This window comes from Amblyraja radiata, chromosome 28 (genome assembly GCF_010909765.2).
Source record: "Amblyraja radiata isolate CabotCenter1 chromosome 28, sAmbRad1.1.pri, whole genome shotgun sequence".
NCBI classification, from domain to species: Eukaryota; Metazoa; Chordata; class Chondrichthyes; order Rajiformes; family Rajidae; genus Amblyraja; species Amblyraja radiata.
In genome coordinates this window covers 5797683-5810837 of record NC_045983.1, presented here as the reverse complement: position 1 = coordinate 5810837, position 13155 = coordinate 5797683, and the positions used below count along the sequence as shown (strand labels likewise).

General features: G+C 47.6%; 1 protein-coding gene across 3 annotated transcripts in view; it reads right to left on the bottom strand.

Annotated features, from left to right (window-relative positions):
* The window catches only part of cluh (clustered mitochondria homolog), a 106029-nt gene that overhangs the window by 38289 nt on the left and 54585 nt on the right, over nucleotides 1-13155 (bottom strand). For 2 of the 3 annotated variants that reach the window (XM_033045649.1, XM_033045647.1), the window contains exons 8-12: nucleotides 11030-11177; nucleotides 8100-8192; nucleotides 4473-5167; nucleotides 2755-2984; nucleotides 2232-2336 (exon numbers count right to left, since the gene is read on the bottom strand). In XM_033045649.1, coding sequence (XP_032901540.1) covers nucleotides 2232-2336; nucleotides 2755-2984; nucleotides 4473-5167; nucleotides 8100-8192; nucleotides 11030-11177 — 1271 coding nt within the window. The remainder of the gene's footprint in view (nucleotides 1-2231; nucleotides 2337-2754; nucleotides 2985-4472; nucleotides 5168-8099; nucleotides 8193-11029; nucleotides 11178-13155) is intronic. The other variant, XM_033045648.1, reaches the window with a different exon arrangement.

The window sequence follows — 13155 nt, the reverse complement described above, 5'->3', positions numbered from 1 at the left end:
CCAAGATGAAGGGCTCCGTGTGCAATATGTCTACAGCACACACACACACAGAGAGAGAGCAGGGATGTCGAGGCAAAGGACCAACACTTGCACAGCTCTCATTACCAACACATCACAAACCTCCAGCGCTTGCTCCCAACATCACCTCCTTCCCACCCCTGCGGGTCTCTTCACAAAAGTAGACTTCACTCTTTGGATCATTAAAATTAACGGAGATGGTTTTGTTCAGCTGCATGCAAGGTTCTCAACTAAACCAATTTAAGGCGGCACAGCAGGGTAGAGCTACTGCCTCACAGCGCCAGAGATCCGGGTTCGATCCTGACCTCGGGCGCTGTCTGTGCGGAGTTTGAACGTTCTCCCTGCGACCGCGTGGGCTTCCTCCAGGTGCTCCGGTTTCCACCCACATCCCAAAGGCGTGCCAGTGTGCAGGTTTAATTGGCTTCTGTAAATAGCCCCTCGTGTGTAGGGATGGATGTGAAAGTGAACGGACGGTCGATGATGGGCGTGGACTCGTTGGGCTGAATGACCCGTTTCCATGCTGTATCTCTAAACTAAACTAATTCCAAAGATAGACATAAATGGGCCGAAACAGGCCTATCGGCCCACTGAGTCCACGCCAGCTATCGATCACCCTTTCACACTAATTCTATGTTATCCCAATTTCACATCCTATGCGCAAGAGGCAATTTAGAGAAGTAAATTAACCGACAAACCTGCACATCTTTGGGATGTGGGAGGAAACCGGAACACCTGGAGAAAACCCACTCGGTCACGGGGAGAACGTACAAACTCCATACAGACAGCACCCGTAGTCAGGATCAAACCCGGGTCTCTGGCGCTGGGAAGAGCGGTGCGGTGGCGAGCAGTAGAGTTGCTCCCTCACACCGCCAAAGACCCGGGTTCAATCCTGACTTCAGTTGCTGTATCTATGTTTTACGTTTGTACGAAAAAGTGCGTTTTCCCCAGGTGCTCCATTTTCCTCCCACACTCCAAAGACGTACAGGTTTGCAGACTAATTAGCTTTGGTGAAATTGTAAATTATCCCTAGTGCGTAGGACATTGTTAGTGTACGGGGGTGATCATTGGTCATTGTGGACTCGGTGGGCCAAAGAGCCTGTTTCATCACCATATCTCTAAAGTCTCTACCACTGCGCCACCCTTTTTCATCATTGGAGATAACATTGGTAAAATGGCATATGCCAAAACAATACTACAATTTAAGTAAACTTTATTAGGCAGACTTCTTTCTCCCCATGGACATATTAGCGTAACATCTGATGGTTTAGTTTAGTTTAGAGATACAGCGCGTCAACAGGTCCTTCGGCCCAGAGTCGGCGACGGCCAGCGATCCCTGCACATTAACACTATCCTGCGCACACTGTTGACAATTTACATTTACACCATGCCAATTAACCTACAAACCTGTACGTCTTTGGAGTGTGGGAGGAAACCAGAGATCCCGGAGAAAACCCACGCAGGTCACGGGGCGTATGTACAAACTCCGTACAGGCAAGCACCCATTGTCAGACCCGAACCCGGGTCTCTGGCGCTGAACGGGAGAAGCTCTACCGCTGCACCACCAAAGTGTATCAAAGAGTTTGCTGTATCAAAGAGTTTGTTTTTTCTATTATTTTTTTCATATTTTCATCGACTCCCAGATTGTTAACATTGCTGAAACAGACATCGATGCATTTTAATAGATTTCTCGGCCCTGATGGGCAAGCAGCTGACTTGAATGAAAAGCCCTAATTCGATGAACTATAGGACTTATAAGTGATGGAAGAGACAATGACATCCTCGATACCCTTAACGGTGGCGCAGCGGTAGAGTTGTTGCCATACAGCGCCAGAGACCCAGGTTCGATCCTGACTGTGGGTGCTGTCTGGACAGAGTTTATATGTTCTCCCCGTGACCTGCGTGGGCTTTCTTCGAGATCTTCCGTTTCCTCCCACACTCCAAAGACGTACAGGTTTGTAGGTGAATTGGCTTGGTATGAATGTAAAATTGTCCCTAGTGTGCGTAGGGTAGTGTTAATGCACGGGGATCACTGGTTGGTGCGGACTTGGAGGGCCGCTGTAAACTAAACGATTCCATCCTGGAAATCTTTAACAAGCGCGGATGATAATAAAACTGTCGGCACAGCGCTTGCTGGTGTAAGATCAAGGGCTGTCGAAACTGTCACAGCTCAGAAAGGCACGGCAAGATTAGCCGTGTAGTAGATTTGTACCAACCTGGGGAAAATATGTCTGGGTTGAAGCGGATATCAAAGGACGTACTGCTGATGGAACCCACTGCCTTGCAGGCATTCAGAATCACTTCCTTGCTCTTGGGGTCGACTGTGGACGACACGCACAAAAGGTCAGACGTTTCAATTAAACCACCGCGCACATGAGAAGAAATGCTGCTAATTACCCCGGGGAAACGCACAGAATCAACCAACCACCGTTTACAAAATCAGAGCATGCAAACATTGTATGAGTGGAAAGGACACAACTGGAAAATAAAAAACAAAGCAAAAGTTGGTGTTAATGTGTTATGATTGAAGTTCAATGGTCGATTCAATGGTTTGAATGAATTTCAACAAGCCTGAGATGCCAGTCTTTAGAGCGAATGCAGATGGAATCACAGGCAGTTGTCGGCTATACGTTTTGTGTGCAAGATTGGTGTTGAAAGCATTCAGTGAGATCCGGGTTAGAGCACCACCACACCCATAAACATGGCCGCCGTTCCACAGGGCAGCTTCCAATAAAGTACCTGTTTCGTCCTCTGACGCAATGGACTCGGCAAGGTTTCTGGTTTGGTCTAAGCCACAGAGGGTCCCCTCAGCCTTACCATCTTCAGACAGGGCTTTGCTGCTTTCTGTGGCGTTGCCGTCAGCTGGACTGGAGCCGCCGTTCTCCGTCACGGCCGGGCACTCCTTCTCCTGCTTGTTGGCTTTCTGCTGCATCAGCTGCAAGGCAGCCAGTTTCATGAAGACAATATACCTGGGGAGATCACAGCAGGCAGGTCAGCGCCAGGGGCTCAAACTGGTCCGTCAAAGCATTGGACACCAATTATGGAGACTCAAGCGTGTCAAGGGGTTACGGAACGAAGGCAGGAGAATGGGGTTGAGAGGGAACGATAGATCAGCCATGATTGAATGGCGGAGTAGACTAGATGGGCCGAATGGCCTAATTCTGCACCTATCAGTTATGAACTTGAAGTATTACTACATTTCTGGCTGGGCTTTAGTAAACGTGGGCAGATGAATTTAAAAAAAGGTACTGAGCATAGGTTATAGGGCCAGAGGTCATAGCCTCATAATTAAAGGGCGTTCCTTTAGGAAGGAGATAAGGAGGAATTTCTTTAGTCAGAGGATGGTGAATCTGTGTAATTCATTCCCGCAGACGGCTGTGGAGGCCAAATCAATTGATATTTTTAAGGCAGGGATAGATAAGATTCTTGATTAGTAAGGGGCGAAGGCAGGAGAATGAGGTTGAGAGGGAAAGATCGGTCAGCCATGATTGAGTGAAGGAATAGACTTGATGGGCCAAATGGCCTCATTCTGCTCCTAGAACTTACGAACAAGGAATTGCAGATGCTGGTTTACAAAAAAAAAGACACAAAGTGCCGGACTAATTTAGCAGGGCAGGCAGTATCTCTGGAGAACATGGGTTGTGACCCCCCCCTCTTTAGACAGTTATGTACAATTTCTTGATGATTACAAGTTATTATATTGTTTAGTTTATTGTGATCTGTGTACCATCAATCACCCCTTCACACTAGTTCTACATTATCCCACTTTCTCATCCACTCACCACACACCAAGGTTAATTTACAGAGGACCAATTAACCTACAAACCCGCACGGGATGTGGGAGGAAATCGGAGCACCCGGAGGAAACTCGCACGGTGACAGGGAGAACGTGCAAACTCCACACAAACAGCACCCGAGGCCAGGATCGAACCGTGTCAGGGCGGGTCTCAGGTGCTGTGCTGTCTCGGGTGCTGTGAGGCAGCAGCTCTACCCGCTGCGCCGCCGTGCTTCACAATGAGAGAGATTTGTTCCGCAGGTGCAGCATTCCCAAAAGGGTCATTTGCAAATCAAATCGGTAGTAAGGAAGGCAAATGCAATGCTAGCAATTATTTCGGGAGGACTAGAATATAAAAACAGGGGATGTAATGCTGAGGCTCTATAAGGCGCTGGTGAGAATGCATTTGGAATATTGTGAACAATTTTGGGCCCCGTATCTGAGGAAGGATGTGCTGGCGCTGGAGAGGATCCAGAGGAGGTTTATAAGAATGATCCCAGGAGTGAGTGGGTTAACATATGATTAGGGTTTGACGGCACTGGGCTTATACTCGCTGGGGTTTAGAAGGATGAGGGGGTATCTCATTGAAACTTACCGAATAGTGAAAGGAATGGATAGAGTGGATGTGGAGAGGATGTTTCCACTAGTGGGAGAGTCATCATATGTTAACCCAATGTTTTACCTGTGCTCGACAAAGGCTTCGATGAGCTCCTGCCTGAGGCAGGACAGCCTGTGTCGATGTTCCTTTGGGAAGCCCATGTTGGTGCATTCCTCCGGGAGCTCCTCGCCTTCCACCGGGAGGAAGTTGAGGTCCGGCGGGAACGTGCGCAGCAAGTCCAAGATGTAATGGCGGCTGTCGTTGCCAATGATGCCCTTGCACTCGACGGAGGAGCACAGCTCCACCTCCTCGCTCTTGTCGTCCAGCACGTTGTGCTTCTGGATCTTCAGGGGCCGCGCCGTCTTCTCCAGCAACTCCAGGTACTTGGGGTGGGACACCACCGTCTTGCCGAAGTCAATGGACCCGTAGATGACGCTCTGCTCCTGCTCCCGCTCCAGAATTCCAGGAATGATCGACTGAGCGGTCACACGGTAGCCTCGGTAGTCCACCACCACCGTCCCCAGCGTGTAAAGTCCCTCCACGTCCACGGCGTTGTAGGCTCGGACGCCGTTCAGGTCGTTGGTGGGGGCCACGTAGGCCGCGTTGTCTCCACCCAGGTCCTTGTAGTGGTCGCGGACGTCGAAGCCCAGGCTGAAGAAGATGTTGTTCCAGATGAACATCTGCATCTTGGTCTCCTCGCCCGGATTGATGGCCATGACGTTGCCGTCGATCACCGCCATCGCCCCGCGAGTGGCGGCCGCTGCAAAGTCGCTGTGCACCTTGGGAAAGGCAAGGGAGAGGGTAAAATGTCACCGTCGCCATGGAAACGGGCCTGCACTTGACAGGGACCAGGCCATAGCAGGGCCCACAATGCTGGAGATGGTGAGACACCAGCCTCTACGCACAAAGTAGGTAATAAACAAATACAACTTGGAGAACATCTTGAGGGCGGCACGGTGGCGCAGCGGTAGAGTTGCTGCGTAAATCTTCTCTCGCTCATTATAGCACATTGAACAGGTAGAGCAAAGGAACAGGCCCTTTGGCCCATAATGTCTGTGCCGAACATGATGCTGAAACCAACCTTTATCTGCCTGCACATACTGTAATTCATCTCACTGCATATTCCCTGCATATACATGTGCCTATTCATTCCTTTGTTGTTTTTACTAACCAAAATGACACACTGACGTAATATATGTTCTTCCAGCTCCCAAACTTCTGTTGCTTTATTAGAGGCAGTAGGATTACCCAGACAGTGTCATACAACATAGAAACAGGCCCTTCGGCCCAACTAGCTCATGTTGGCCAACATGTCCCATCCACACTAGTCCCATCTGCATGCATCTGGCATACACACCTCTAAATCTTTCCTATCCATGTACCTGTCTGAATGTCTCTTAAATGTTTCAGTACTTGCTTCAACTACCTAACTGGCTGCTTGTTCCATACACCCCCCCCCCCCCCCCCCCCCCTCTCTGTGTGAAAAGGTTACCCTTCAGGATCTTATTAAAACATTCCCCTCTCGCCTTAAAGTACGTCTTCTGGTTCTTGATTCCCTCGTCCTGGGTAAAAGACTCTGTACATTCGCCCTACCTATTCCCCTCATAAATTCACAATTTATAGGAGTAGAATTAGGCCATTCGGCCCATCAAGTCTACTCCGCCATTCAATCATGGCTGATCTCTGCCTCCTAATCCCATTTTCCTGCCTTCTCCCCATAACCATTGGCACCCGTTCTAATCAAGAATTTCTCTATCTCTGCCTTAAAAATATCCACTGTCTTGACCTCCACCGCCCTCTGTGGCAATGAGTTCCACAGATTAACTACCCTCTGACTAAAGAAGTTCCTCCTCACCTCCTTTCTATAACTGAGAACGCCCATGACGTTATACACCTCTATAAATTCACCCCTCATCCTCCAGCGCTCCAAGGAATAGAGTCCTAGCCTCCCTGCAGTTCAGGCCCCAAGACCTGGACACAACCTCGGAGAAAAGCATTGCAACGAAGAGCAATAGCCTCCCTTTGACTTTTGAATCCTACTTTGTACGGTTGCTTCCTGCCGCAGATTAATATTCAGGTCCAGCCCATCATCCAGCTCTACGGTGATGGATGTCAAGTATGACACATAACATCCCCAAGGCTATTTTCTTTATACACAAATTGCTTTTCCCCCCCATTACCCTGAACAACATGCAGAGAGGAAAAGAAACGACTCTAAAAAACGTAAATTATCTAAATAATTTGATATCGAGCAGAAGGCTCAAAGGAAGTACACAAGTATTATTAGGTTGTAATTGGGCACAGAGATTGTAAGACACACACATTGCTGCAATAATGATGATGAAAGCCCATCAACGCCGCTACCTCGACGGTTGAGGACATTCGGTAAGTCAACGAATACTCTCTTGAACTTCTCCAGGTGTATGTTAGAGAGCGTATTGACCGGTTGCATCACGGCCTGGTTCAGCAACTTGAACGCCCAGGAATGAAGGAGATTACAGAAAGTGGTGACCGCTGCCCGGTCCATCACGGGTACTGACCTCCCCACCGTCGAAGGGATCTACAGGGGTCACTGCCTCAAAAGGCAGCCAGCATCAGCAGAGACCCACACCACCCTGGCCACGCTCTCACTTCACTCCTACCATCGTGAAGAAGGTACAGGAGCCTGAAACTTGTAATGTCCAGGTTTAGGAACAGCTTCTTCACTACAATCATCAAGTTATTAAACACTACAACCTCCAAATAGGTTCTGAACTATATAGACTTGATTGGCATTAATTTTGTCTTGCATTATATATATGTTTCCCCCGTGGATTGTCACCTTGTCGTGGTGGAGAAGCTTGTGTGGACCTGAGATCCTGAGAGCAATGCCGTCAGGAGCAATGCACCTGGTAGGGCCACACATGGCGGTAAGGTCGAGGTGGAGGTCTCTGACAAAGAGCAATCCAACCAAGACTTCAACGGTGGAACAGGCGGAGGACGATGGCTGACCTTAGTGGAGCGTCACAACGGCTGGGAAGGCGGATGAAGGCTGCAGCAGAAAAGGGTCTCCGGTCGTCTTGGACTCCATGCCAATGGATCCTGACTCAGATCTGTCAAGGACCGCGTGGTGGCTGTCTGTGCACCAGTCTCCCCACGTTAAACAAAGTCATGCACAAGCGTCCTCCATATAGGGAATAGCACCCTGAAGACACCCATGGTCAGCCACGACCGAAGGGGGCCTAAGAGATATAGATGTACACACACACACATGCAGCAGCACAACAGAGATGTAAACATAGTACTCTGTAATCATAATAAGCAAGGGTTCAGTATATATAGATATATATGTGTGTGTGCACGTAAACACACGTGCGCACACACATGCAAATATATATATGCACACACATACACACACACACACAGTGTGAGTGTGAGAGTGTGTGTGTGTGTGTGTGTGTGAGAGTGTGTGTGTGAGAGAGTGTGTGTGTGTGTGTGTGTGTGTGTGTGTGTGTGTGTGTGTGTGTGTGTGTGTGTGTGTGTGTGTGTGTGTGTGAGAGTATGTGTGTGAGAGAGTGTGTGTGTGTGTGTCTCACACTCACAACTCTTTTGTAGTTTATTGTGGTGTTTACAGAGTACTATGTTTACATGCCTGTCGTGCTGCTTCAAGTAAGAAAGTAACGGTTCAGTTTTTGGGACACACGACAGTACAAACACTTGCCGCTATTTTACCTTGAAGATGGCGCGCTCCCGGAGAAGTCTATCTGGAAGGTTCTTGCGGGGAAGCTCTCGTGTAGTTTGTAGTTCTTCATTCCAATCCCTGGTCTGCAAACACAGGCAACAGGTTGTAAAGAGACATTTAGGACAAGTACAGTATCTGGTTGTGCTTTTTATTTCTCCTGCTATCCCACTGTTAGGTTTAATTATTTAGTTCAACAATGTAGGGCAAGGTTAGTTATCCAATCGTGGAGTCTGAGATAGAACAGTACACAACAGGCTCACAATGTCTGTGGTGAACATGATGCCAACAAGACAGGTAAAGGCTGGTGAACCTACCTATCTTCCAGTTGCTAAACACTTTCATTCTCCTTCCCATTCCTACATAGACCTTTTTGTCCTAGGTCTCCTCCATTGTCAGAGTGAGGCTAAACGCAAATTGGAGGAACAGCATCTCATATTTCACTTGGGCAGCTTACAGCCCAGTGGGATGAAAATGATTTCTCTCACTTCAGGTAGCCCCAGCATTCCCTCTCTCTTTATCCCTCCCCCACCCAAGTCGCACCGGCTTCTCATTTTCACCCAACAAACAGCTAACAATGGCCTGTTTCCTTTATCATTGTTACATTTTTGCATCTTTCATTCATTGTTCTTTATCTCTCCACATCACCGTCTATATCTCTCGTTTCCCTTATCCCTAACCACTGAAGGGTCTCGACCTGAAACGTCACCCATTCCTTCTCTCCAGAGATGCTGCCTGTCCCGCTGAGTTACTCCAACATTTTGTGCCTATCTAAAGGCTGGTTTGGTTTAGAGATACCACATGGAAACGAGCCCTTCTGTCCACTGAGTTCACGTCAACCATCAATCACCCTTCACACTATTTCTGTGTTAACCCACTTTCACATCCACTCCCGACACACCAGTGGGAATTCACAGAGACAGAAACATGCAAGATGCCCCCATCTACGCTAGTCCCACCTGCCCGCATTTGGCCCAAATCCCTCTAAACCGTGCCTGTCCATCTACCTGCCCAGGTGTCTTTTAAATGTTGTTATAGTACCTGCCTCAACGACCTCCTCTGGCAGCACACACCATTATCCCACCACCTTCTGTGCGAAAAGTTGCCGCTCAAGTTATGAGAGCAGAATTAGGCCATTCGGACAACCAAGTCTACTCCGCCACTCAATCATGGCTGAACTATCTTTCCATCCTAATCCCATTCTCCTGCCTTCTTCCCATCTTTAGTCAGAGGGTGGTGAATCTGTGGAATTCATTGTCACAGAAACTATCGCAACGTTTATGAAGCAATTGGACAGGTACATGGATAGGACAAGTTTAGAGGAATAAGGGCCAAATGCAGGCAGGTGGGATTCATGTACATGGGGCATGTTGGTTGGTGTAGGCTAGTTGGGCATGTTTAGAAACATAGAAAATAGGTGCAGGAGTAGGTCATTCGGCCCTTCGAGCCTGCACCGCCATTCGATATGATCATGGCTGATCATCCAACTCAGTATCCCATCCCTGCCTTCTCTGGACTAGGGTGGGGAACCTTTAAATGGTGGAAGGCCACATTAAGTTAGCTGTAATCTAATAATGCCGCATCCAAGAAATTTCAATTAGATATACTTCAAAATGGACATTATTTGGTTAAAATAGGCCTCATCACTTACTAATGTTTTAATTGTGGCCCTCAGTCGGGGAGGATTATTTTGTTGAATCTTCTTTTACTCTTTGGTATTTTAAATACGTTCATTTTAAGATTAAAATAAAAATAATAAAAGATGTACAAAAACATATTAATAAAAATAAAAGGATTTGTTCTACAAAATTTGGATTCATTCAAAAGGCCGCACTTAATGGCCTAGAAGGCCGCACTTAATGGCCTAGAAGGCCGCAGGTTCCCCACCCCTGGTCTACACATTCAGAACAATTTACAATTACACCAAGCCAATTAACCAACAAACCTGTACGTCTTTGGAGAGTGGGAAGAAACCAGAGCACCTGGAGAAAACCCGCGCAGGTCAAGGGGAACATACAGGCAACGCCCGCAGTCAGGATCAAATCCAGGTCTTTGGCACTGTGAGGCAGCAACTCCACCGCTGCGCCACCATGCCATCTGGCCTTTGTTCCAAACATCTTAACAACCCTCCCTCCCCTCTCCTGTGTCCACGTATCACCTGCCAGGCTCCCCCACCTCTCATCCAGCTTTCTGCCCTCTACCACAATCGGTCTGAGGAAGGATCGTGACCCGAAATGTCACCTATCCAGGTCTGGTTTTATTTACGTTTAAGAAGGAACTGCAGATGCTGGAAAATCGAAGGTAGACAAATATGCTGGAGAAACTCAGCGGGTGAAGCAGCATCTATGGAGCAAAGGAAATAGGCGACGTTTCGGGTAGACAAGAAGGGTCTCGACCCGAAACGTCGCCTATTTCCTTCGCTCCATAGATGCTGCTTCACCTGCTGAGTTTCTCCAGCATTTTTGCCTACCTCAGGTTTAGTTTTAGTTTAGTTTAGAGATACAGCATGGAAACAGGCCCTTCGGCCCACCGGGTCCGCACCGACCAGCGATCCCCACACATTAACACAATCCTACACCCACTAGGGATAATGTTTACATTATCCAAGCCAATTAACCTCCAAACCTGCACGTCTTTGGAGCGTGGAAGGAAACCGAAGGTCTGAGAGAAAACCTACGCGGTCACAGGGTAAACGTACAAACTCCGTGCAGACAGCACCCGTGGTCGGGATTGAACCCGGGTCTCTGGCGCTGTATTCGCTGTAAGGCAGCAACTCTACCACTGCGCCTCCGTGACCGCCCTTCCCCACAGATGCTGCCTGACCCGCCCAAGTTACACCGGCACCTTGTGCCTATGGTAACGGGAGCATCGTGGAGCTGCCACAACTCGGTGTTGTCTCGTGCACGAGAAGACTCGACAGTACCTGGCCTGGGATGTGCTCCTCGTATCCCAAGCGGGATGTGTACGCATCTTCTGCCCGGACACAATCCATGGCGTGCTCCACTGCGGGCGCTGTCCAACTGTACACCTGGAACGGAGTCGCTATCCTCTCAAAGGGGTGCCTCTGAACCCTAGAAATCAATTGGGGCACAGGTCAGCACCCAGAAATTATACAGTGCAGCACGGAACTGCAGATGCTGTGGAATACCCTACCCAGGGCTATGAGAGACGCCCACTCAGTTGACATTTTTAAACGGCAGCCAAAAACTTACCTTTATGAATCAAGCTACAGGAGTATCAGCTGCAGAGCCAGCAGGATGCTACACAGCTTCTTCCCACAAGCAATAAAAATGGTTAACGGACTGTGTCCCCTCCCCATACATCATACACCCCCACATCTAACCTCGCCCAAACTTTGACAGCCAGTCATCTGTCAAGGTAAAGTCACTGTTCAGATTGAATGTCTGTTTTTAGTTCAATTTTAGATCTATTTTAGATATGTTAATTTTAAAGTTGTATGTATTTATTCTGTTTTTATTAATTGCACAGACAGGAACTGATGAGAAACATTTTTTTCGTTTCTTCTGTGTATGTAAGTACTCAGTGAAATGACAATAAAGTTAATACTGAATACGGATACTGAAGCTTTTAACTTCCTTTGTCCTTTTACACTCTCTATTGTATAGTTTATATTTTTATTTTTATATAAATCTGTGCTTTATGTGCTATTAACTGCCTATGTCCTAAAGCCCCGTCCCACTTGGTCACGGTGGAGGTCTCCTAAGTGGGACAGGCCCTTACTGTTTTAAATAGTATTTTTGTTCAGACCTGTGTTTTTTGTGGAAAGTACTTTGGGTTGCATTCAATTGTACGAAAAGTGCTCTAGAATAGAATAGAATAGAATAGAATAGAATCTTTATTTGCCACGCAACCAGGGTTGGTGGTATTTGGGTTCGGTACATGATGGCACACTGCTTTAGTCACATTAATACATATAACAACACAGATCATAGTAATAAAGTGCATCCATACCACATCACAAATCACAAATCTCACCAACAGAACATAGTGCAAAAGAACAGACAAAGACCATAGACAAGACACTATATACATCAAGAGTCCTTAGTGTTGTTTGTTATTGGAGGGCATTGAGTGTTCTTATTGCTGAGGGGAAGAAGCTGTTTTTAAAACGGGTGGATTTTGTGGCAAGTGACCCGAGGCGCCTCCCTGAAGGGAGAGACTGGAAAAGGTGGTTTGCTGGGTGGGAGGGGTCCGAGATGATCTTTATTGCCCATTTTGAGGTACGTTGGAGGTAAATGGAATGGATTGAGGGGGGGGGGGGAGTTGATGGTCCTGGAGGCCTTGGAGACAATGCGCTGTATTCTGTGTAGTGAGTGACTGTCAGTGTTTCCGTACCAGACTGTGATTGAGGAGGCGATGATGCTTTCGATAATGGATTGATAGAAACGGACCAGGAGGTGTTTGTGGACTCTGAACTTTTTGAGCTGTCTGAGGAAGTATAGGCGTTGTTGTCCTTTCTTAATGATGTGGTCTGCGTTGATGTGCCATTTTAGATTATTGCAGATATAGGTGCCCAGAAACTTGAATGAGTTTGTGGAGGTTATGGGATGGGAGTTGACATGGACCAGGGGGTTTGGGGTTTTGTTTGCGTCTGAAGTCTATGGTGATTTCCAAGGTTTTTGATGTATTGCGCTGGAGGTTGTTGTCTGCGCATCATTTGACTGTGCTGTCGACTGTTTGATGGTATTGTGCTTCGTTGTTGTCTGAGATGAGGCCAATTATTGTTGTGTCATCTGCATATTTGAAAATTTTGACTGAGCTGCATTGGGATATGAGGTTGTTGGTGTAAAGTGAGAAGAGCTGAGGTGACAGAACGCACCCTTGGGGGGCTCCTGTGTTGAGAGTCAGAGGGCTGGAGAGTTTTTCATCCACCTTGACTCTTTGCTGTCTGTTTGTCAAAAAGTGCAGGATCCAATGGCACATGGCTGGGTGAATGCTCATGTCCAACAGTTTATTATAGAGTTTAATTGGGTGTATGGTGTTAAAGGCCGAGCTAAAGTCTATAAACAGGATGCGTGCATAAGTGTT